Below are 27,276 nucleotides of genomic sequence, written 5' to 3' on the forward strand. Positions count from 1 at the left end.
CACCAGAATCTTCAAAAGGATTCTTTCTCAAAGTGTTTCTTAGAACAATTTTAAGCATTATCCTCAAATCCTGTGGGAATATTTAATCCAACTCAAAATTTCAATAGGGTTTTTAAATCTGTGGCCATTTAATCATTTCCTTGCCTCAAAGATAAGAGCTAAGATTAAAATTCTTTTTTAAAGCAAGTGATGCAATCTTTGAAAAATATCAAAACATTTTAGAGCACAACGTGAACACACGGAATGATAACTTTCTATAGGATCATGAGATTAAATTTTAAAAATTAGAAACTGGGTTTATTAAGAGACAAGATTACAGATATTTTTCTCAATTTTTTTTTTTTTTTTTACCTCTTCATCCCATGTGAAATGATGAATAGAAATGTCATTTGGCTTTTGACAGAGTTTTATTTCTTGCTGAGTGTCCAGCTGTGGAGATGGGTCCCAGAAGTTGCGTTCACAGGCCTGCACAGTCCAGTCCAGGATATCCCAGATGATGAGCTCTCCAACATGGGAGCCAGTTACAAAACTCAAATCTAGGCAGAGTTCATATATGTCTCATTATTGACCATTTACCTAGGCTAAACATAAAAATGAATGAACTGCCTAGTAGTATTGCTCTATAAAATCACAATGTTTAGAACACTGAGGTAACTAGACAAGCCAAACAGGAAGATTATCAGAAATAGACTCAAGCTTACTTAGAAATTTAGTATGTGATAATGATTGCATTTCAATTCAGCGAAGAAAGAAATATCTCATGCTGGACTATTTGGTTAAGTATTTGGGGAATAAAAACAAAAGAACCTTACCTTGGATCATACACAGTGAAGAGAAGCTACACTTCTGTTTCTCCTTTACTCCCACACTCACCACATGCCTGACACCAGATGCGTGGGGTTTTCCCACACCAGGCAATTCTGCGACACCAGCTGAGTGTCCCTACAATTCAACTCAACTTTGACACTGTCTACCTGGAGATAGTGTCAGATCCCACAAGTTAAGGACTCAGTCCTGCAAGACTTCTCCCACTTCAGATACTAACTGCAAATCCAGGTTGTTACCTGTGTTTCTGACCAACTGGCTATAAATCGAAGAGTCCCACATCCCCTCATCAGGTTCAGTTAATTTGCTAGAAGGGCTCACAGAACTCAGGAAAAGTTTACTTACTTTACTATACAAGGATATGATAAAGGATACAGATGAACATCCACAGATGGAGGAGATGCACAGGGCAAGATATGTGGGAAGGATCGCAGAGCACCCATGCCCTCTCTGAGCATGCCACTCTCCCAGCACCTCCACGTGTTTGGCAACTCAGAAGCTCTCTGAACCCCGTACTGTTGGGATTTTTATGGAAACTTCATCACATAGGCATGATCGATGACTAACTCCACGTCCAGCCCCTCTCCCCTCTCTGGAGAATTGCCGCGGGGGCGGGTGGCCAGTGGCCAAAAATTCTAAGCTTCTAATAATGGCTTGGTCTTTCTGGTGACCAGCCCCCATCCAGGAGCCCATCAAGAAAGAGTAGCCTCATTAGAACAAAAGACACTCCTATCACCCAGGAAATTTCAAGGCGCTCTGCCAGGAAATATTAGACCAAATATTAGAACAAAAGATGTTCCTTGTGCTCTTATCTCTTGGGCAATTACAAGAGTTTTAAGGAACTCTGTGCCAGGAACTGGGGGCAAAGACCAATATATATATTTTCTGTTATTTCACATATACCAAAATAAGTTTCAAATAGATTAAAACATTAAAGGTATTTAAAGAACTGAGGAAAATACAGGTGAATGTTTTATGAATATGGAGTGCTAAAAGGCTTCTCAAGGAGACAGAGTGGAGGCTGGGGAAAGAGATATGAGTAAACACTTCTTAGCACAAAATCATACTTTTTTTTAAAGATTTTTTTGATGTGGACCATTTTTTAAGTTTTTATTGAATCTGTTACAAAATTGCTTCTGTTTTATGTTTTGGTTTTTTGGCCTCAAGGCATGTGGGTGGGATCTTAATCTCCCTGACCAGGGATCAAACCCACACCCCTTGCATTGAAAGGGGAAGTCTTAACCACTGGACCGCCAGGGAAGTCCCCCCAAATCATACATTTAAATGACAAAACTCTGGGAAGAGTCTTCAATTTAGATGTCAAAATAGGTTGATTATACTTGATACATAAGGACTTCTTAGAAATCACTAAGAACAAGATAAGCACTCCAGCAGAAAAATGGGCAAAGGACCTGAACTGGCAAAACAAGAAATACAAATGGCCAGTAAACATGTGAAAACACGTTCAATTCCCTAATAATCAAAGACATCTAAAAGCAATGAGATACTATTTACTGACTTGCAAATCGGGAAAGATTATAAAACACGAAAACACCCGATGCCGGCAAAAGCATAAGGAATCAGCACACTCACGTACTATTCATGCCCTAGTATAAACTGGTGTAACCTTTGCAATCCTTGGTAATAATATACATCAAAACCTTAAAAAGTTGTAAACCCATTGATCTAACAATTCCACTTCTAGGAATTTATCCTGAGGAAAGTACATAAAAGACATATGTGACAAGGCTGTTACACATAGTATTAAAAATCTAAAGTTATCCTAAAACATCCAATTGGGGATCAAATAAATAAATAACATCCACGAAATGAAATAGTTATGCTGTTATTGAAAACTAAGTTGTAAAAGTATGTTATATTAATACAGAAATATATTCATGACATACTGTTACAAAAAGCACACCATATGTATACACATATACATACATATATACGCCCAGAAAAACACTTAGAAGGATATGAACCTGTACTTAATGCTGTATGGTAGGATGATTTTCATTTTCATTTTTACATTTTTATGTTTGTTTCCTCATATGTATTATTTGCACAATAACAAGTTTTTAAAACCTTTAATAAAAATGAAATTAGTGGGCCAACTAAGACAGTTGACAAATTATACATTTAACAGAAAATGTACAACTGCTGAGACTAAAAGCTATCTTAAATAAATGCAATTTATTTTAATTCCTTTATATTTAGGAGGAACAGAACAATGCACTGTGAGTCTAGAAACTCTAGTTTTAATTTTGGCTCTGCCTGTTACTAGCCATGTGGCTGGTCTTCAGAAAGTCATTTAATCTTTTTCTATCTTGGATTTCTCAGGCATTAAATGAAGATGATTGTAAAAATCAAATTAAATAATGTGTAGCCATTTTAAAAAGACATCAAATGTTATCTTTGAGTCCCTGGTATTATTTTGAGCCCCTGGTATTATTCCATATTAATGGTATTAGAACATCCAGTTACTTGTAATTTAGGAATACATGGATGAGTAATTATGATTTAATTATCCCATTTATCAAATAAACCAGGACAGAAATCTGTAATAACTAGATGAACAATCTCACAGAAATAAAGAATTACCAGCAATCATACAGGTAAATATTATTTTGTCTTGGTTCCAAGTCCAATTTCTATATAGTTTATTAACAGACTCTATAGAATTCTCTCTGTGAAGAATTAAGTTCATTTCTCATCTGTGGAGAGAAACAGGCTCCTAGTTCTAATAGTGGGAAAGTTAAGACAGTAGTAATCTTTCCATGACCTTCTTTTCCATCCCTTTCCCTCCTCTTTCCAATCTTACTCAAACTACAAAAGAACCAGAGAAGTTGACAAGTGAAGATCCTTCTAGATTCCAATTCTGCATGCGTCATTATAACAGAGTTAACCTACTGAGACCACACAGCTGCCTGCTCTGATCTCCTCCAAGTGTCTGTGATTCATCTATGTAATAGCGAAGTGCCTGAGCCCAGTTAGAATTTTTCACTAAAAATAAAATGCTGACACTGACCTCAGTCAGTATAGTTTGCTATGTAAATTATCCCAAACTAGTCATTCAAAATGTTTCACACCAAACAACCTCGATGTGTTTTCTATATAGGGATGGATTTTCATCCTATGCAATTATCAAAAGTCACTTAGTATGAAAATCTCACCTGATACCTGTCTACCCATCCCTCAGAAGTACTAATACTTTGTGACTACCATACCATGCTGTCAGTACAAAACAAGAAAGGGAATAAAATAAAGCAGCAGCACCCAGAGCCTTTTGCCAGAAGAGATAAGCAAGGTTATCTTGTATATCTGTCTTAGAAAATCTCTGCACAGCCATTCAGACCTCATTGGCAAAGCTGGTATTCATTATCCACATCTGTAGGAGTCCTCTGTTGTACCATTCTAAGGTTGCCCTAGGGCCACCTCAATGAAAATGCACTTTTCCTGTGAGTTATAAACCCAGTAACTGGCCACATCTTTAGTTGGTAATTGGTGGGGATAAAGAAGCAGGGCTGAAAGTGGAACTGGGACTTGTACAACATAATCATTTCAGGATTGCCAAAATCTGCAGCATGGCAGACGTGTCTATATACGAGGTAAGACTGTCACAATATCATTCTCAAATTTTACCAGACGACTTGTCCATATATGATTCTTAAATATGCTTTTGGCTTACTTATATTCTGTAGTGTAATTTTATAATCATGGAATTTATAAACTAAAAAGCACTAGGGGTTTTCTGTAATTTTTATTAACAATTTTTTTTTTTTTGCTTTAGCTTTCCATTTTCCTTCCCTTAAAAAGCTGGCAAAGAAATACTTGAAGAAAGCTTTCTTGTTTAAACTGTTATAAGCTTCTCTGTACATCACACAGCAAAAGAAGTGCCATGAGATTAAGGCTACCTCAGGAACATCCCATCACCTTCATTAAGGAAACATGCCAGGTCCTGGTACCAATGCTTCACTTCTAAAATGGGACAACTAGGCATGACCACTGTAATGGCCAAAACACTGCTGTGCTTTTCTCAACAGCTTTAGGGCCTTGGAGCTTCTCTGGCTCAGTGTCAGAGGGACTTCCAAATAAGAACCTGCCTTTTGTGCTGCCATCGTGACTAGAAGAAAAGGAGCCCCCAGAGAAAAATAAAGTGGTGCTCCTAATATTATTATTTCTATCATATAGATAATCTAGTTGTCAGAAAGACTTGCAGCTGGGTTGAACAAGCAAATGGCTATTGGAGAGGAAAATTCTGGAACTGGAAGGGACATTCTCACTGATGTATCTGAAAATGTGACCGAACAGCATACAAATGGAGACTACACTTAGTGCTGTCTGTGCCCCTTTCCCTCTGCCTCATGTTTCTACAAAGTATTGCTCAAAAACAGCCAACCCAGACCTCAGATCAGGGGGTGCAGTCCAGTCCCCTTACAACATCATATTCATGGCATCCTTACAGGACCCTCTTATAGTGTCCTCCAGACTATCAAACTGAAGCCACCCAGGAGTCCTCCCATCTGACCTCAGAACACAGATCACCCAGGAAAACTCTGATGATATAAGGTGTCACTTTATTTGAAAGTGAAGTAGCTAAATCCCAGGATTTGTGGTTTGTGATCCTATCCTGTCATCTGATGTCAGGTTCGGCTCACAGGAGCTAACTCATTAAAATCATTATAAAGCCAAATAGAAAGTCTGGCAGGACTTCCCCGGCAGTCCAGCGGTTAGGACTGTGTGCTTCCACTGCAGGGGGGCGGTTCAATCCCTGGTCGGGGAACTAAGATCCCACGTGCCATGAGGCCAAAAAGTAAAAAAAAAAACCAAAAAACCAACACACACATCCATGAGGAAGGGCAGTTATGACCCATTTTCTGCAGACCTTTAGTTTGGTGTTATTCTCTGACTCTTCGATCATAATTACAACTGGCTTGAATCCAGCTCATTCTACTGTAAGTAGAGTGCTATATAATTTGTACTGTGTGATCTTCAAAAGAGAAACTAGCCAGGACCATTTGCCAAAAAAGCCAAAATGTTGGGCTTCCCTAGTGGCGCAGTGGTTGAGAGTCCGCCTGCCGATGCAGGGGACACGGGTTCATGCCCCGGTCCGGGAAGATCCCACATGCCGCGGAGCGGCTGGGCCCATGAGCCATGGCTGCTGAGCCTGCACGTCCGGAGCCTGTGCTCCGCAACAGGAGAGGCCACAGCAGTGAGAGGCCCGCATACCACAAAAAGAAAAAAAAAAAGTCAAAATGCTACCAAGCATTAGTACTGATAGCCTACAACAATTATCCCACAGCTACCAAGCAGCACCTGAGGTAAGTATCCTCTCTCCTCTGTCATACCTTTTCTCTGCCCAACTCTATTCTTCCCCTTGTGCCTAAATCTAAGACCTAACAATCTATGAAACTTGATGAATTCCACTTGTTTAAACCTCAGAAAATAAAAGACTGCCAATCCCTACTAATTAATAGCATTATTTTCATCATGGTAATTCCAGAATTCTAGAACACAACAAGACTAAAGTTCAAAACAGGTTAAAAAGTTTAAAAATTTTTACATAATATCAACATGTACACAATGAGCTTACCATTGACATTAACCAGTGAGAGAATATTATCCTGGTGATCAAGGAGGCGCTTAACTTGAAGAATATCCCATCCTAGTGATCCCTCTGTGGGTGCTACCAGCCTGAAAATTACTAAATGAAAAGACAGATATAATTTTATTAAAATGGTCAAAGATTAAAGTTATATTTCTGCTCAAAAAGCTAGCATTTCATTAAGTGAGAAATACCTAAAATACTGAAAAACCCATCTCCAAAGACAGCCTTGTTCATACTACTTTAAAATATTTCTTTCAAATGCTTGAGATGTTTGAAATGATCTACTAAAATCCCAAGTGAGTGTGTCCTCAGAGCTCTGTTCCTTTATTAAAACTCTTCTAAACCCACTACCAACCATGAAGCCTCTGAACAAAAAACTGCAAAGTACAAAAGATAATGTGAAACTGCTCAGTGAGTCCATAAATATAGTCTCTATAGACAAGTATTCACAAGGGTCACATATGTAATAACTTCAAGGAAATAAAACAAATATGAATTAGATCAGAAGATAAAAGAGAAGCAATAGGGTTTCCCTGGTGGCGCAGTGGTTGAGAGTCCACCTGCCGATGCAGGGGACGCGGGTTCATGCCCTGGCCTGGGAAGATCCCACATGCCGCGGAGCGGCTAGGCCCGTGAGCCATGGCCGCTGAGCCTGCGCATCTGGAGCCTGTGCTCCGCAACAGGAGAGGCCACAACAGTGAGAGGCCCACGTACCACAAAAAAAAAAAAAAAAAAAAAAGAGAGAGGCAATAGTCAATTCTAAAAAAGGATTAATAGAAAAATCCTGGACTTCTGAACCAGGATGAGTACTCAAAGCTGATAGCCTTGCTTAGCTATTGATAATAAAAGCCTCAAAGTCACTGCAGCTAATGCACACAGAAATTCTATTTCCTGTTGAGAGGAACCCTCACATTAGAAAAAGAGAAATCGGTATGGAACATTTAAAACCAAGTACATGGGCAAAAGCTTAGTCTTAGAAATAGAAAAGATAGTACATTTAAAGGAATAAAACTTATTTTTATAAGGAAAAATGGCACGACATATTTATTTTATAAGACTAAGTAAAATGCAGAACCTCGTTTTTAAGAATATTTGTATTTTTTATAAATTATTTCTGAATAAAACCAACTTTCATTTCTTCCTTTTTTTTAGCTAATATTCTAACTTCCGTTGAGGCATTAGTGTTGCTTTTATTACTATTTCAGTGAATTCACTAATTCATTCAATAAAAATCTCTTATTTTAGAAATTAGCCAGATCGAAGAGAACAATAAGTAGGAGGACAAGTCCAATACAGGGTGACAACAGAAATGAAGGCATAGAGGTTGGGGAATCCCAGGCAATTCAGTGTTAACAAGCAAGTGATACAGGACTCAAAGGAAACAGGAGGGAAATAATGGAGGGCATGATTTGATATGTTGAAAAATCAGGACTTGTAGGCTACTCGTGTCCTTGCATTGGTCCCTAGGGCAAAGATTTCTTTCATCCGGAGCAAAAATGAGAAAAAATAAGGACTACATAAGTTTTTCTTATAAAACTAAATGTATTCAATTTAAAGTCCTATTCTTTTTTTCTGAGATCATGTTCTTCATATTTTGTTGTTTAAAACTTATTTTTATAAAATCAGGGTGGTAAATGGTAGTTTGTTTGGTTTCTGGTTTGGGATTTTTAATGTTTTCACTAAACAAAATAAAAACTGGCAACTCTATGTTGACCTCTACAAGTTTGACCTTTTGTACTAATCAGAAATTTGAGAGTTCAGAAACAACTGATGTAGGCAATCGGAAGACACTGAAGCTGTGAAGCTTGCTTTTTTTTTTTAAATTAATTTTTACTGGAGTATAGTTGTTTTACAATGTTTTAGTTTCTGCTATACAGCACAGTGAAACAACTATACGTATACATATATCCCATCTTTTTTGGATTTCCTTCCCATTTAGGTCACCACAGAGCTGAGCAGAGTTCCCTGTGCTACACAGTAGGTTCTCATTAGTTGTCTACTTTATACACAGCATCAATAGTGTATATATTTCAATCCCAATCTCCCAATTCATCCCCCACCCCCTGCCCCGTATACATACATCCATTCTCTACCTCTGTGTCTCTATTCCTGCTTTGCAAATAAGTGCATCTGTATCGTCTTGAAGCCTGCATTTTAGATAGATCCTTCTAGCATCTACTAGAAAATGTATCTGGGAAGCACTAAACTAGAGGAGAAGGCATTTGAGAAGCAGTAGAGGAAGGAAGACAAGTTAGGGGACTATCACAACAGAGCAGGCAAAAGAGGAGATGAGTACCTGAATAGAGCAACAGTACTGAGATGGAAAGAAGTGGATCAAAATATTTACAGCAGCCATCCCCAAAGTACGGTCCCACACCAGCAACCTCAGCACCACCAGAGAACCTGTTAGAACGCAGAAGCTCAGGCCCCACTCCAGAATTAGTGAATTAGGAACTCTGGGAGTAAGGCCCAGTAATCTGTGTTTTTAACAAGTCCTCAAGTCATTCTCACGCACACTAAAATGTAAGAACCACTGAGTTAGAGTAAAACCAGCAAAACACAAGTGATTGACACAGAGGAAAAAGGTAGGGAAAAGCTAGATGTCTTTCCAGGTCAATAAAGAACATGGGGAAACTGAATTTCTGCAAGGAAGGAAAAAGAAAAAAAACCTAAACACAGAATTATATCTTTAGAAATTACTTTATGAAAAGAAAGAATAAGCATAGGGTCTAGAAAATTACTTCTCAGACATGATTACACACAGAAAGTTCAGTTGAAGAAAGAGAAATGTGACTGCAAAGCAGTGGAGCCTGCAGACAGCAGTTTATAAATGGTGAACCATTAGCTCATGGCTCACTGGTATCTGCAAACATGCCAACTGATGGACATAGCAAATCTCAAGGCTGGTCTCTAGAAGCAGCAGCACAAGTAATAGCAAATGCCCTCTGGGCTACAAAAATTCTTCAAGAAAAAAGCAGCTTTTAAGAAGTGTGCTTACTCTATCACTTCTCAGCACCCAAATTTCATCCATAAGGTAATGAACATAGAAGGTTTTTTTTTAACTGCAGGCTCCTGTCAGTAAATGAGTTAGCCAACAGTCAACAGCTAAGAAAGTGTCCTTCAAACTGCATGTTTATAATCAGTTAATACATTTACAAAATTCCTGTTGCTCTCCCTCCTTCTGCTGTCCCACTAGTCTGAGGGAAATGGCATAAACTCCCCCACAAGAAAATGGGCCCCATTCTGGCTTCCTGAGGCAAAACCTCCACAGTTCCTATGTTAGTGAACTCCCCAAATAATCCTTCAACACTCCCAACTCAAGCTTTTAGTTTCCAGAATGTTGATAGTTGTTTTATGTGGCTAAAGTTTTTGCTAAGTAAGTGTATGAGTGTGGATCAGCAACAGAGAGGACTGTGGAATGTAAATGGCCTTCTCTAGCATCAGAGGAGTGGGGTTACCTTGCCCACTTGGCTATGCTAGACCAAGTGTGGTACAAAAACTGACCTAACATTTTGAAAATGTCTTGGGCTCCACATCACTTCGACAATCCCAGGAGGCCTAGACTGGGACGGGAAAGATGTCCCTTGAATTAGTCTTTCTGAAATGTGTATACGAGGCTAGTTTAAAATTTTTAAAAAGAAGAAATAAAAGAAAAAAAGAGTCATACTCACTCAGTTCTTTGCCAACTGCTGCCACAACACAGTTCTTAGGTATTTCAATCAAAGCAGTGATCCCTTCACAAAAACATATAAAACAAAGGTTAAATTATTTTCTTCATGGATTACATCAAAAACAAAAACATTCTCAGATTTATGTTGGTCATTCCTATAAAGGGGATGGTAACTATAAAGCACACACAATTTGCTACATCACACTTCCGTGCTTGCTTACACATGGAAAATGATTTTGTGAAAAGTAGGTGAGACCTCTGGAAGACATTATTGATTTATTAAGGGTAGGAAATGCTCTTTGAATATTTTTACTATTGTGGTGAACTTATTTACCAGGGACCCCTTAAGATAATCATCATCACCATTTATAAGATGGCTAGCTCAAATGAGATATAAAATTGGCATGCTCCTCAATGTAAATTTAAGAAGCCTGGGTGGGCTCCCTGGCAGTAAATGAGTGAGCCAACTGTCAACAGCCAGGAAAGTGGCCTTCAAATAATATGTTTATAATCAATCAACACATTTACAAAGTCCCTTGTATTACTAGAATAATGACATTCAACATTCCATCACATTTCATTTATTAAGCATACAGTTCTAAGTATCTTTTTATAGCTGAATCATGAAATGAGTTTAGGGTAACCATAACTTCTATAAGATATGTTACAATTATTACTTCTGACAGCAAAAAATATTCATGTATTAGATTTAGAACCACCACATGTGTTGGCAAAAAACCCTGTTTATTAAAAGTTCACTTCTCCATTATAAAATATATGTAATTTTATATATATGTAATTTATAACATATACACAAATTTGGAAAGTATTCTACTCATTTACTTTACCTTCCCACTTGGGGAGTATTTCTGGCCAAAATCTTTTCTCCACATACTGTTTTAACAGTACGTTTCTATTTTCCCATGTTCAAGACGGGGAGATGATGGTGGTGGAGGAGAAAGGGGAGGATGAGTCGTAAAAGAAGTAGAAGAGACAGGAGAGCAGGGGAAGGGGTAGCAGAGGAGAATTCCAGATGCAGAAAACAGCTTGTTTAAAAAAATGTTTATTAAATTATTGATGAAATAAAAATACTAGAAACTCATTAATCCAGAAGTAGCAACTTAATACACAGAATCACAGAACATATTGCTGGAAAGGGCATGGATGTCCTGTTTTCTAGTCCAAGCCTCCTTCCATTGCATCAGACTGACTAAGATTATCTTTGCTTATTTCCAAATATGTAATAACTGTTCTAAAAGCCCTGCTAGTCCATAAATCAAGCAAGGCTTATTGAAAGGAGCTTTATAAGATAAGGGTCTAAGAGTACTGCTAAAGCCGAATCATGAAAAGCTCACCAATGGCAACCTAAGGCCTTTTCAAAGCTTTCTAACTGATTTCCTCAGATTTCTGCTATCTCTTGAAACACTGATAAACAGGGCAAACTGTGACTACTTAACGTACAGTACTCAAAGATAACTCGTAACAGGAATGGGGACTGCAATAATAGGTGGTTATTTCCATTAACATACAAAAGGTGTTTTTAGCCCTGATTTCAATATTTCACAACATAATTACTAATAATTCATGAAATAAAAATTCACAGATACCCACAGGCTAGTGTAAGAAATAGGAAGGAAAATGTATATGTAAATAAAGAGATATAACTCATGAAAATAGTAAACACGAAAATACACTCTAGATGCAAACAAGATTACTAGTGATTGAACGTTGAATTGAGAAGTTAAACTGTAAATATCCTAGTAAGGTATGGATTTAGTTTTGCTAAGACATCATATTATTTTTCTGGTATTTTATAATACCCATGTGGAGATAAACTAGTTCCAATAATGAAGTGTAAATGCAACTCACAGGGCTCCTACTACCCTTAAGATGACAATAACATGCTTTAATAACACAGGCATACCTTGGAGATATTTCAGGTTCGGTTCCTGACTACCAAAATCAAGCAATTCTCACAATAAAGCAAGTCACACAAATTTTTTGGTTTCCCAGTGCACATAAAAGTTATGTTTACACTATACTGTCACCTATTAAATGTGCAAAAGTATTATGTCTAGAAGACAATGTACATGTTAGTACCTTAATTTAAAAATACTTCATTGCTAAAAAAAATACTAACCACTGTCTGAGCCTTCAGCCAATCATAATCTTTTTGGTGGTGGAGGGTTTGAAATATTGCAAGAATTACCAAAATGTGACAGAAACACAAAGTGAACAAATGCTGTTGGAAAAATGGTGCCAATAGACTTGCATGTCTCAAACTGTCACAAACATTCAATTTGTAAAAAATGCACTATCTACAAAGCCCAATAAAGCAAAGTGCAATAAAATAGGGTATGCCTGTATTCTTTCTAGGATGTCCATGGGTTCATTTCACTACTTTTAGAAACAAAAACAGTTAATAGTGTATCACATGACTTCAAGGTTACTGTCATTTAAATTTACTCATTTATAATTAAATATTTTTACTCTGAATAAATTTTTATTTTTTAAGTTCCTTGATATCAATATAAGTCAAAACTGATTTTTCTTCTATTAAAACCAAAAGTATATGTCAACAGAATTCTGAGAAAACAGAAGTTTGTTAGTAAGTTTGCACGTGAGTGAAATTTCTTTAGTAAGACCAACTGTAAAATGAGGTCATCCTTAGGAATCTATTCAAAGTCTGATGACCCTACAAATAAAGAAGAAAATGCTATTGTAAAGTCATAAAGATCTGCTTCCAGGTGTCAACATGCTCATCAAACTCAGTTTAAGACATGGCCCAGAAGCATATATGAAAAGGTTTTTCTTGATCACTTTTGAGAAATTCTGTTAGAAAGGAAGGGGAAGCCAAAGGAAGGGGGAGCTTTTCCTTCCAACTTGAGATGGAAATATATTTTACACAACGCTTAACCTGAATTGGAGAAATATGGCTACATTTTATATTCAGAATTAAAAAGAAAATCTATATTTCCTTTGTATTCATGGAAAGTCTCTTTGAAGATTCACTGTGTCTTTTTAGAGTCTGTCTATCATGGTTCACAATTACCTTGATTTGTTTTTACCTGTATCAGAAAGGTGACTAGTCTTACACAGGAGATCTAATTTTCGGTTCCACACACAGAGGTCATTCCCACCAGAAAGCCAAACATCTAGTCTCTGAAGAAGAGCTAAACACTGCAAAATTCATGTGAAATAGTTATCAGTTTAGAAATTCAAGCATTCATCAGTGGTTTTAAAATATGTCCACAAGTTGATACCCTTTCCCTTCAAGAGGTGGAGCTTGATTCTCTTCCCCTTGAAATGTGGGCTCTGCTAAGTCACTAGCTTCCAATGAACAGAATGAGGCAGAAGGAATGGTGTGTGACTTAAAGGACTAAGTCATAAAAGACATGGTGGCTACCTCCTTGCTCTCTCAGATCACTACTGTGTCTAATCTCTGATTTTTTAATATCAGTACTATATTCCTTTTCATTGCCAAATAACATTCCACTGTATGGTTATACACACTTTATCCACTCATCAGTTCATTGACATTTAAGTTGTTTCCACCATTAGGTTAGTATGAGTAATGTTGTTATGAACATTCATGTACATGTTTTTGTGTGGATATTTTTATTTCTCTTGGGAATACCTAGGAGTGAGATTGCTGGGTCAAATAACTCTATTTAACATTTTGATGAACTATCAAACTACTTACCAACGTGGCTGTACCATTTTACAGTCCCTCCAACAATGTAAGAGGGTTCTAATTTCTCCATATCTTTACCAATATTTGTTATTATCTGTCTTTTAGATATTAGCCACCTAGTGCATGTGCAATAGTGTCACATTATGTTTTGAACTGCATTTCTCTAATGACTAATATGTTGAGCTTCTTTTCATGTGCTTATTGGACATTTGCTCACCTTCTTCAGAGAAATGTCTTTCAAATTCTTTGTTTTTAATTGGGTTGTCTTTTTTATTGTTAATTTGTAAGAGCTCTTTTTATATAATCAAGATACAAGTTCCTTATCAGATATATGATTTGCAAGTATTTTCTCCCATCCTATTGGTTGTCTTTTCATTTTCTTCATGGTATCCTTTGAGGTATAAAAGCTTTTCATTTTGATGAAGTCCAATTTATCGTTCTTTTCTTTTGTTGCTATACTTTCGCTATCGCATCTAGGACACAAAGGCGACACTTTGTACCACCCAAGGACACAAAGATTTACTCATATTCCTTCTAAGAGTTTTATAGTTTCAGCTCTTGTATCTTGGTCTTTGACCCATTTTGAACTAATTTTTGGTTACGGCATGAGGTAGGGATCCAATTTCATTATTTTGTATGTAGATATCTAGATCCAGTATTAGTGGCTGAAGAGACTATTCTTTCTCTTATTGGAGGGTCTTGACACCCTTGTCAAAAATCTATTGACCACATATGTGAGGTTTTATTTCTGGACTCTCAGTTCTATTCCACTGATCTGTATGTCTATCTTTATGCCAGTACCACACTGTCCTGATTACTACAGCTTTGTAGTAAAATTTGAAATTTGTTAAGTTTCAATTTTGAAACTTTGTTCTTTCTTTTCACAACTGTTTTAGCTATTCTGGGGTCCCCTTTACTTCTATGTGAATTTTAGGACCAGCTTGTCAATTTCTGAGGGGAAAAAAAGCCTGCTGAGATTCTGTCCAGTGTTCATCATTTGGGTAACGTTGCAATCTTAACAATATTAAATCTGATCCATGAATTTCTTTCCATTTATTCATATTTTCATTAGTTTCTTTCAACAATGTTTTGTAGTTTTTGGTATACAAGTCTCATAGCTCTTCTTTAAATTTATTTCTATTTTATTTTTTGGATGCTATTGCAAATAAATTTTCTTAATTTCTGGAACGCTCATTGCTAGTTTAAAGAAATACAGTTAATTTTTTGTATACTGAGATTGTATCCTGAAATCTTGCTATATCCATTTATTAGTTCTAATAGTTTTGTTATGGATCTAGGATTTTCTATATAGAAGAGCATGTCACTTGTGAATAGAAACAGTTTTATTTCTTCATTTCTAATATGGATGCTTTTTAAAAATTAAATTTATTTATTTATTTATATTTATTTTTGGCTGCGTTGGGTCTTCGGGGCTGTGCGCAGGCTTTCTCTAGTTGCAGCAAGTGGGGGCTACTCCTGTTGCAGTGCACGGGCTTCTCCTTGCGGTGGCTTCTCTTGTTGTGGAGCACAGGCTCTAAGCACACGGGCTTCAGTAACTGTGGCACTTGGGCTCAGTAGTTGTGGCTCGCGGGCTTAGTTGCTCTGCGGCATGTGGGATCTTCCCGGACTAGAGATCGAACCCATGTCCCCTGCGTTGGCAGGCAGATTCTTAACCACTGCACCACCAGGGAAGTCCCTATGAATGATTTTTATTTCATTTTTATTGTCTAACTGCCCTGGGTCAGAACCTTCAGTGCAATGTTGAAGAGAAATGCCAAATGCAGACATCCCTGTCTTGTTCCTGAACTCAGGAGGAAAGTATTCAGTCAGTCTTTCACCATTAATATGATGTTAGGTGCTGTGTTTCCCTAGATACCCTTTATCAGGTTGAGGAGGCTCTCGTCTACTGCTAGTCTGTTGAGTATTTTATCATGAGAGGACGTTGGAGTCTGTCAAATGCTTTCTCTGCATCTATTGAGATGATCATGTTTTCCATCCTTTATTCTTACCATGTATGGTATATTACATTGATTGATTTTTCAGATGTTAAACTAAACTCATATTCCTAGGATAAATCTCACTTGATGATGGTACATAATCCTTATTATATATTGTTGGATTTGGTTTGCTAGTGTTTTGTTGAGGATACTATACTGCTTTTGTTACTTAACATCTTATCATTAGCATTTTCCAAATGCTACGTGTTCTTCTGAAACCATTTTTAGCATATATATCTACCATAATTTAACTATTTTCCTATAAGACATTTAGGATACTGTCAATCATCCATTTATAAAATATATTTGTAATATATATTTCTGTTCATATATCTCTGCCCAAGTTTTTATCATTTCTTTAAAGAGTTTTCTAGGGGTAGAATCACTGGGTCAATTCATATAATAATTTTTTAAGATTCATTCATAAAGCCAACTGCCTTCCAGGAAGATCATTTTGATTATACTCTCAATGACAATAAAAATGCCAATTTCAGCATCTCCTTGCTAATATCATCTCTTATAAAGAAACTTTACTAGTTCAAAAAATAAATAATAGTATTTCGTATATTTAAGGATCTGAGATTCTCTGATAAACTATCAGTTCAAGAACAATTGAACCACTGAACTAAAATGAGTGAAATGCTGTATTTAACGATTTTTTTTTAATGCGAAACAGGATCACAGTGGGAATAAATACAACTATCTAGCTGATTAACAGTACAGTAAAACCCCTTTAAGAAGTACTTTCAAGGGGAAGGAGGCTGCTCATTAAAAAAAAAAGAGAAACTCCTTTCACCATACCGAAATAAGATACTTTTTTTTTTTTTTTTTTTGCAGTACGCGGGCCTCTCACTGCTGTGGCCTCTCACTGTTGTGGCCTCTCCCGTTGCGGAGCACAGGCTCCGGATGCGCAGGCTCAGCGGCCATGGCTCAGCGGCCATGGCTCACGGGCCCAGCCCCTCCACGACATGTGGGATCTTCCCGGACCAGGGCACGAGGCCGTGTCCCCCGCATCGGCAGGCGGACTCTCAACCCCTGCGCCACCAGGGAAGCCCCGAAATAAGATGCTTTTTATTGACCAGTTCATGAAACAGCTCACCAAAGGAATTTCCCCCAAATACACTAAATTTTTTCTCCTTCCCTGTTCCTTCAATGCATATATTTTCATTTGAATCCTAATTACCTCAGTCAAATAAGCAAGACTATTTTTTGAGGGATTTAATAGGAGCATCTTTTCACATAAAGCATAGAGATTTTGATCAAGTCAATACTTTACTGACTTCTTCAAAGACAGTCCATTGTAAAACTGGATACCAGTATATAGTAAATGGCACTTTCTTCCCCAGAAATTGAAAATCAGAATAGCATAGTGGCATAAGACGGCTACCAGAGATGCTGCCTTTTAGGAAAAAAAATGAAATACTTTGACTACTGGCACACTGATTTTTTTTACATTGGAAGTGTTAGCTCCAATACAGAGATCAGTAATCTTCAAAGCAATGAGGAAACACTACTTCAGTTTACTAGTATCTTTCCCCAAACTTGTTGACATTATTGAAAAAGTGTACTTTCTGAGAACATTTAAGGTAATTTCTTCTACAGAAATCAAGTAGCCAAGTCTTATCCAAGTTTGTTTCTCCAACATGTAGCAGAGTTCCTATCAAGTAATAAGCTCCAATTAATATTTGTTTATAAAATGAATGAACCTAACAGTAGCAGCCAATTAGCCACAAAAGATTTTGTTCTGAAACTAAGTAATTGCTATGTCTTACCCTTATCATTTTATAGAAGATAGATGGTGAGGGACAAATAACTCCATGTTTTAGTTCAAAGCTAAAACAAACAAACAAAAAAGAGACTAGCTATTGCTGTAGTCACTTTGAAAGTAATATCTCTTCCTAGAATTACCTACTAAAAACATACTAGATACTACTACCTTTTTCCTTATCTTACTATAGAGATTCACCTCTTGCTCTAATTTAAAATTCAAAATTCTAGCATTTAATATATATACTCCCCAAAATCTAGTCTTAGAAGAATCAAATGACTGTGTATATGTGCAAGAAATAATTTTTTGAAACCTACAAAAGTAATTTCATCTAAATCATTAAACAACTTTTTCTGAAACAAAAAGATTATTACCGTAAAGTATCTGATTAAGATTTTACCTTTACAGTAGACTGGAAGCATGACACTTTCTGAACTTGTCTGCCAGTATCACAATCCCATACCTAAATTTACGTTAAGAAATAATTTCTCAGCAGAATTTTAAAACCTTAATTATAATTTTTCTAATAAATAAATCACAAATATTACACATTTACATAGAAAATATATAAAGCATGAAATATTTCATGTTTGTACTACCACAAATATCAACTCATCAACTTAGCATAGCAGACTTATAATCTAAAATAAGTCTGAGGTAAATTTTACTATCAAACCATTTGAAAATACCAAAAGAATGAATGGTCTGAATACTGAATGTTTACAGGCATTAAATATTGCAACTATATAAAATTTAAGTTTTATTCTCCAAAACAGTCTACCGTAATCTAATAAACATTGAACACTAAATATTTATACTAAAAACTATCACATCCATTAATTAACATTTACTGAAAGCTCCTTCAATGTGCCTGGCATCATTTACTACTGTTATCTTGATTGAAAGAAGACAGTAACAGTGCATTCCTATTACCTATATACATATTTTAAATAATTAGAGAACCTCTCATAAAATGTCCAAGGTTAGTTTGACCTAAGGAGCATAATGATTTTCAAATATTTCATACCATTTCCTATGGTAAGATATACATTTTATATCATATCTGAGAACACATTTACATACAAATAAATATGTACATATATATGGACTCTTAAGACCATCACTTGACAAAGAAATAAAGTCTACCCTCAGCATTTAATTAATGAAGTTAGTTAACAGCAAAGACCCAAGCAGGGTAAATTTAGAATTCATATGAATAAAAGGAACTGCCAACAAAGCAACCTGAAATTATTTTTAACAAAAAACGTCATTCAGCAAAGCAAGTAACTCTATACTATCATTTACAGTTAAAGTTTATATTGATATTGTCCCAGCTACTCACGTCTGTACTGTAATAGTAATTTTAATAATTGGCTCTAAATAGTATCATAGTACCTTAGGAACAGTCTAATAAAAAGTATTTGATATTCTATTTTTGCAGAGGTTATACTGATGCTGAAAACAAACCCAAAAAAGAGACCTTTAGTCCATAAAATAACACTTGCCTCAACAGAGCAACAATAGTAAAGCTACTCTGACCTAAACATATGAGTGCATATTATGCCCCTGTTTATGCAATACTGTAATCACCACAGATAAATATCGCTTATCTCCACTTAAACCTTTTCTTCAAATTCTTTCACCTATTGGCAATCTGTCTAGAAATCACTTCAGCTAATGAGCTCATTTAAAGTGTGTCATAAACTATGTCTTGGTTCTACAGAAGCCTAAGAAACACCTATACCTTTGGACTCACTCCAAAACTTACTTCAGTAATGCTTGAAGCTATTTAAATAGAATTCTCAGATAAGCATAGACTTTTTAAAGCTAATCTATGATACCTTAAAAAAAAAAGTAATGAAAGATTAGCTATCCATAGCATTTAGCTATGGCTTTCACAGGCCCAATTCCACAAACAAATATAAAAGGGCTAAATTTGTTTAAGAAAAATATTTTATGAAAGCAGTATTACACAGTGATTCAGAGCTCTGACTCTGCAGTCAGTCTGTTGCCTTCTGCCCTATACTGGCTGCATGACCTTGGGCAAGTTACTTAACCTCTCTGTGCCTTTCTTTTCTTATTTATAAATGAAAATAATAGAAATACTTATTATAAGGATTAAATGGGTTAATAAATGTAAAATAGAACAATGCCTGGCACATATAAGCAATTTATAACACTTTACTATGGCTACTACATCTTAAATTTTCAACTGAAAGTATGGGGAGGAAAGATCATTTACATTTTTTAATTGTTTTAAAATACTAAATATGGGGCTTCCTGGTGGTGCAGTGTTTAAGAATCCGCCTGCCAATGCAAGGGACACGGATTCAATCACTGGTCCAGGAAGATCCCACATGCCGTGGAGCAACTAAGCCTGTGCGCCACAACTACTGATCTCGCGCTCTATAGCCCACGAGCCACAACTACTGAAGCCCACGCGCCTAGAGACCATGCTCCGCGACAAGAGAAGCCACAGCAATGAGAAGCCCGCGCACCGCAACAAAGAGTAGCCCCCGCTTGCCGCAACTAGAGAAAGCCCGCGTGCAGCAACAAAGACCCAATGCAACCAAAAATAAATATTTTTTTTTAAAAAGGCAAAGGAAACATAAATATTAAAAACAAAGGATCTGCCTGCCAATGCAGGGGACATGGGTTTGATCCCTGGTCTGGGAAAATCTCACATGCCGCAGAGCAGCTAAGCCTGTGTGCCACAACTACTGAGCCTGTGTGCTGCAACTACTGAAGCCCATGCACCTACAGCCCGTCTTCCACAGCAAGAGAAGCCACCGCAATGAGAAGCCCACGCACCGCAACAAAGAGTAGCCCCTGCTCACCACAACTAGAGAAAGCCTGCGTGCGGCAACGAAGACCCAACGCAACCAAAAAATAAAATAAAATAAAATAAAATACTACATATATTAAACACTGAGCAGATGGTAATTCGCTTTTCTGCCAGACTCATATCCTCAAAAAGTTCTTATGGGTTGGGGCCATTAAGTTTCTTTTGCTGTACAATGAACAGAAAAAAAAAATGTGAATTATTCTCCAGTTCAACTCATCTTTGTTTCTCTAAATTGAAAAGCAATCTGAGATGATAAATATTTTTAAGCCCACATTCTCCCATTTCCTCTGTTTTATGTAATTTGATATAATAGTAACTGAGAAAAACAGCTTTAGTTATGAAGTTTCCAACAACAATAAGCCTTAACTTGCAATTTCCAGTCTAATACTTTTCAGACGCCTAATACTTTCAAGTGTCTTATGAAGGCTAGAACAAAATCATTTTTGCTAAAACAGAATGTACAGACAGACCCCAAGAGGATAAAGACTAATAACATATGTACTGGTCCCTTGGATCACCACAGCTATGTCACTTGGTTCTATAAGGATATAATAACTGTTCTGTCAGCAGAGGCTGTCAAGATCAGTTGATTTTTTTCTTCACAAGCTTCCAAAGAAGGAAATGTAATAATAGCTGTTATCTTTTGAGTGTGTCCATTGAGTTCCAAAAGTTTTTCTCCTGTCTGAAATATCAATAAAATGTTAATATTACTTCATATTTCATAACTTAAATAATCTTAAATGACAACATTAAGAAAAATCACCAGGTAGAAAATATATACATTCCATCTGAAATTACTTAGATTTTATAATTTAACTTTAAACAATCAAATAGTATCTAAACATTAGGTGCTAAAAGAGTAGCTGTAACTAATTTTAATTATTTTCTAATAGAAAATACTAATTTTTAGCAGATTGTTATAGGAAGTTTAAAGGAGTATTCTTTCCATATGGTTTTAAGATTATAACTGTGTAAATTAAGCATAAAAATATCAGTAACTTCATCAGCAGGGAAAAAAAAAGGAGTCTTCATTATGCAAGCATCTGTTATCTAAGTCTTCACAGTTATAACACTGTGGAAGAAAATAAAAGTCAGCATAACAGGAACAACAATTGGATATATATATCCAGTAATGTATCAACCACTCGTAAAGTCAGTATGGACTCTACTTCTCTCTAACATCAACAGCTATTCCCATCCATCCAATGTCTTCATCTATCAGTTTCTCACTGATTTCCCAAATAGTAAACATACAAAAATGCAATGTAAATATAAGATAAATTGCAAATCTCTCCAAGGTTGCAGGATTTCATGATGCACGTGATGAACATAATGTTAAAAAAACTGCTTTAATCACAGGCAAAGCGACCGAAAAATGAGGATCTTGACTGAGTCAGAACAGATAACAATCCAAACAAGGGCAAGAAGATAAATGCTTCAAAAGAGAATAATTTGAGAATCCAAGGATAAGAAGAGAAGTCCTAGAGAAATTTGGTAAAGCCTTAAATATTTTTGAAAAAATAAACCTTTTTTTACATTACTATTATAGTCAAACATGATAAGAATGCTATATTATGCTATCAAACGATTCTGACAGAAAAACTGTCTTCCACAAAAATCAACATCTGATTCATTTTCAGAATCAGTGCATAGTTGCTGATAACTTAAATTTTGTTTAATTAAGATTAAAACTTTTATTTTCATAATCTAGCATTTGTTTATCAGGAAAAAATCTTAAATAAAAAAACTGTATTATGGAACATTGGTCCTCATTTTAAATGCATTCATCCTAAGCAGCCCTTTCGAGCATTAACTAGTCTCAACCTACCGATATGCAGGTGTATCTCCAGATAATGTTTATGAATGCATACTCAACTATACAGTCATGTCTTTATTACACAATCCACATAGCAACAATACACACCTGAGCATTCCACACAACTACAATTCCATCATCACCAGCAGATGCAAATCTGGTTAGAGAAAAAAGATCAAGAAAAAAAAATCACTGATGACATTTAAGTGCTAAGATTACTAAGATACCATCAGACCTTATTAATGGTATTTTGACTTACTAATAACAATACAGATTAAGTTCTTTAAGCTAATTTAACAAATATTTACAGAATACCTTCTAAGTTTTGTGCCAGGTACTGAGAATCCAAAGATAAGTAAGACCATTCAGAAAGTTAAAATGAATAAACTGCTAGACTAAGAATAAGGGAGATCAATGATCTTTAAAGTCCTTCCTTGCTTTAAAATCATGATTAAACCCTGACTTAAGTGACATGAAACCAAGCTGAGGAAAAGCTACAGTGACAGGAAATGATATTCTAGGAGTGGAACAAAGGAATCATGTCCTTAGATTCCTTACTTTCTAGGTAAAGATATTTAGATATTTTAACTCTACTATTTAAAGCCAGTTTCTCTCCTTTGCTCCCCTCAGCTCTGTGGTCTTTCCACATAAATACTGTGTTCTTTGGTTTGGAAGGTTTGGTTTTTGTTTTGTTTTTTTTCAGCGAAAATTCTTGAAATGAAAAGAGGTAAAGGTAAGTTCGCTTCATGGTATGAAAAAAGAGCTGTGATGAACTAAATTATAGCTTCTCTCTCCTCTTTACCACCCATTCACTACATGTCAAGGAACAATCATCTATATTTTGTAGAGTAGAAGATAACCATGACACAAACACTATCAGGAAAAATCACTTGTACAGGATTATTCACCCATATTGCCTGCATTATAATAAAATCAAACACTACTCTCAAGCAGTGTCCCAACACAGTGGTGTACAGCAATCACATTGTAAGCATGTCAAGTAATTTGTTATTAATAATGTAGTACACAAGTTTGTAAATGATTTTTTTTAATTGGAGTATATAGTTGCTTTACAATGTTTATTAGTTTCTGCAGTACAGCAAAGTGAATCAGTTAAACATATATCCACTCTTCTTTACATTCCCTTCCCATTTAGGTCACTGCAGAGCTGTAAATGATTCTTTAAGGAATCAAAATCAATTCAGTTGTTCCCATTAATATCACTTTCATTCACTTGAATTCAAGGTTTGCTTTTCTGAATAGGAGAGAAAGAAGTGGTATTGTAGAGAGCCAGCTATGAACTGCATGCAGTTATGGTTAACAACCACTAATAAATGGTACTCTGTTAGCAGCTATGGCATTTAGAAAACGTGTTACTTCCTTGCAAGACTGTTAGTGTGTTTTCACAAAAATCTGGGCATGCCTTGAACAGCTTCATTAAAGTAATCATTGTTAAGCCTTATGTGTGTCATTGGGAGAAAAGTAGAGAAGTGATACATTAGGACACAAGAATTACTTTGTTCCTTAGAGTATCTGTTCTATTGAATTTTACCCTATAGATATCCATATAATCTCGCTACTTCAGTCATGTAACACTTTCCTTAACACTCCAAACTGAACTTCAAGTTCAAATTTCTCATGCTCAGTTTCAAAGCCTCACACATAGCTATTGTCTTCACTGGCTCTGACAATTCCCATACCCAGCAAAAAATCCTTTGCTTACATTTTCTACTGCAGGAGCTAAGAGATTATCCAGGAGATGGGAAACTGGCCTAATACAGTCTGACAAAGTCCGTTAGTAATTTTTTAATAAAGAGCTACGTATCTTTTTAACAGAAAGGACCTTTAAAATGTCTTAGTTAACTAGACAGAAATCATATAAAGAATTATTTTAAAATCCATACCTAACATTTATTTTATTTTCAAAATGAAATATAAAAGGTATGGAGACTAAAAAGAAAACAATCATTTTATATTTTAAAATGTAATTTCTTATGCTTAATTACATAGATTTTCTGAATCAAAACACTAAACAATGCCTTGAGTATCAAAAATAGTCACTGGATGTAAATCTTTAATAGCTTATGTTTCTAGGCCTATTGATTTCTTTTTATTTGTATCATGATGGTGGGGAGGGCAGAACTCAAGGTCTTAAGATTTCTTTGGTATAAAACATCAATTTCTATTGATTCCTGAAACTCTTATAATTGCTTTTCTCCCTTTTAGAAGAGTGCAGGTTTAAAATACATACTTTTTTCTAACCCTGATTGTTAACTTCTCATTATTGTTTTATCATGTCTGAATCTCATGACTTCACAATGAGAGATGACTGAATGGTTGAGAGTTTAGAAATGAGATACAGAGCATTTCACCTCAAACTTTAATTCAATCAGTGGTGAACAAAAGTTAAATCTAAACAACGCTCAATAGTAATGCATGAAATCACAGCCCTTTTTGTTTTTAATTGTTCAGAGGTCAATTACCCAGTGTGTATATTATTCAGGCTTTTCAATTCTCATATATTCTATTGTTTGGTTTTTTTTTTTTTTTTTTTTTTTTTGCCATTCCAGTATTTCTTATTACCTGCTCTAAAGAGGAAACATGAAGCTTTAACATGTAAACCAGTATGACTTTGCTACATATTAGTACCAATCATAAACTAACTAATAAAAGGGTGGGAGAGCATTTAAATTATCCATTCTCCTAGGATGAATAACTGAAAACTAGCAGCACTATATCAGTTTATCTTAAATCAGTTTATCCTCATCAGTCAAGCACACACTCCAACCATCTCCAAATTTTCAGAAATGAAAATTCAACTCAAGAATCCCTAACAGTAAGATATACTGTAATTGATTAAAAGAAGTAATGAACCATAAAAAAGAAGGAATTAAGATATCAATAAGGTTTAATCCAGTCAATGGAAGGAAGAATAGTGGCTATACTGTCATATAATAATATACAAAAAAAATTTTTAAACACTCAAAATTAATAGAATCCAAAGATTCAAATCTAAAGATAAGATTTTAAGAGAAATCCTTCTTTACTGATTAACACAAAATGTAGTGAGATTTCATGTCATGTTAGGGAACTGCCAAGATCAATTACATGTTGTTCTTGCTTCAAGATCTTAAAACTTAGTGATTGTTTAGAAATGTACTATATTTCGTCAAATATAAGACATACTATTATTTTATGTACTAATAAGGAAAAAATGATGTCAATTATTAATGAAAGACACCATCAATTATATGATGTATCCAAATTTTAAAGATGTTACAATAGGAAAATATAAGCTTTTTACAATCAATGAAATTTAGTAATTGTCGTATTTACTGATCTTTCTAATATGGCACTTTCTAGTCCAACAAATCTCTGATTATGTCTAGCAGGTTTAAAGGACTAAAGAAATCCTTTTTCAGTAAATAAATGAACAAGCAAACACTTAAGTGTTAAAAGGGCTCTGTAGAGCTTCCCTGGTGGCACAGTGGTTGAGAGTCCGCCTGCCGATGCAGGGGATGCGGGTTCGTGCCGCGGTCTGGGAAGATCCCACATGCGGCGGAGCGGCTAGGTCCGTGAGCCATGGCCGCTGAGCCTGCACGTCTGGAGTTTGTGCTCCGCAACGGGAGAGGCCACAACAGTGAGAGGCCTGCGTACCGCAAAAAAAAAAAAAAAAAAAAAAAAAGGGCTCTGTAAAATAGATTAATAGTATTAATGCAACCTCACTTTCCCCTTTAATCATGACTAATATACCAACATACTGTCAAAACAAAACTAGAAATTCAAAATATGTAAAGCCCAGAATCTCACCACATACAAACATAAATTCCTTTTATTTTTTCATTTTCCTGTCCCATTCTTTTTTTATATAAATTTATTTTATTTTATTTATTTTTGGCTGTGTTGGGTCTCCGTTGCTGTGCGCAGGCTTTCTCTAGTTGCGGTGAGCGGAGGCCACTCTTCGTTACGGTGCGCGGACTTCTCATTGCAGTGGCTTCTCTTGTTGCGGAGCACGGGCTCTGGGCATGTGGGCTTCAGTAGTTGCGGCACGCAGGCTCAGTAGTTGTGGCTCGCGGGCTCTAGAGTGCAGGCTCAGTAGTTGTGGCGCACGGGCTTAGTTGCTCCGCAGCGTGTGGGATCTTCCCAGAGCAGGGGTCGAACCCGTGTCCCCTGCATTGGCAGGTGGATTCTTAACCACTGCGCCACCAGAGAAGCCCCTCCTAACCCATTCTTATGCATAACCTTCAAGTTTTCTCAACTTGAAACCAACTCTTTAAAAATACTCATTGATACTGTACATTTAATTTAATGACATTTAATTAAATGACTAAGCAAAAACTATACGCATGAAAAAAGTTTAAAAACATGAAGTGTGATTTAATGAAGACCTATAGCAGAGCTTCTAGAATGTTCCATCCTCTCTTCCCCTCATTATGAGAATTAATTGTGAGTCAATGATCCACTCATTCAAGAAATGTTAAGCATTAACTATATATTAAGCATTAACTTTATATATCTAGATGCTTGATCCTGAGGGTAAAGATCAATGAGATAGTTCTTGCCCTTGAAGAGCTCACAGTCTACATTATTATGGAATGCTACAGGGTCCAAATTATGAATCCATTGAGAATTCTCAGTTATACTCATTTCAATTTATAGAAATCATTTCCTTTAAACACCTTCCTTTGGACAGCTCAGAGAAAGCACTCTCATTCTTGCCAACTGTGGGCTTAAAGTACAGCAACGGTTCACAAAGATTTGTATAAAATAAAATATTTCCACGTGTAATTCCTATGTCCATTACCTACATGCTTATTTAATAGTCCTTATTCAAGAGAATTTATTTCAATTAAGTCAAAGGTGCTACAGATTCAAACATAACCTTAAAGGACATAAAAAAGATAATCCATAAACCTGAACATAAACTTTCCTGTATTCAATATTTACATAACCATAAAGCACTGGAAAAATAACAGAGTATTATTATGGCAATACAGAAGTCCCTGTGGTTAACTAACTTCCCACCAAATCGACAAATACTTTCTAATCA

The 27,276-nt window shown here is 35.9% G+C and overlaps 1 protein-coding gene across 1 annotated transcript in view; it reads right to left on the bottom strand.

Moving 5' to 3' along the window:
• The window catches only part of WDR41 (WD repeat domain 41), a 43,598-nt gene that overhangs the window by 7,633 nt on the left and 8,689 nt on the right, over positions 1–27,276 (bottom strand). Inside the window, 7 exon segments of the mRNA XM_007471956.1 lie at positions 352–536; positions 6,422–6,532; positions 10,108–10,170; positions 13,175–13,286; positions 17,966–18,028; positions 20,943–21,092; positions 22,335–22,383. Of these exon segments, the coding sequence (XP_007472018.1) occupies positions 352–536; positions 6,422–6,532; positions 10,108–10,170; positions 13,175–13,286; positions 17,966–18,028; positions 20,943–21,092; positions 22,335–22,383 (733 nt within the window).

This window comes from Lipotes vexillifer, unplaced genomic scaffold, assembly GCF_000442215.2.
Source record: "Lipotes vexillifer unplaced genomic scaffold, Lipotes_vexillifer_v1.1 scaffold83, whole genome shotgun sequence".
Classification (NCBI taxonomy): Eukaryota; Metazoa; Chordata; class Mammalia; order Artiodactyla; family Lipotidae; genus Lipotes; species Lipotes vexillifer.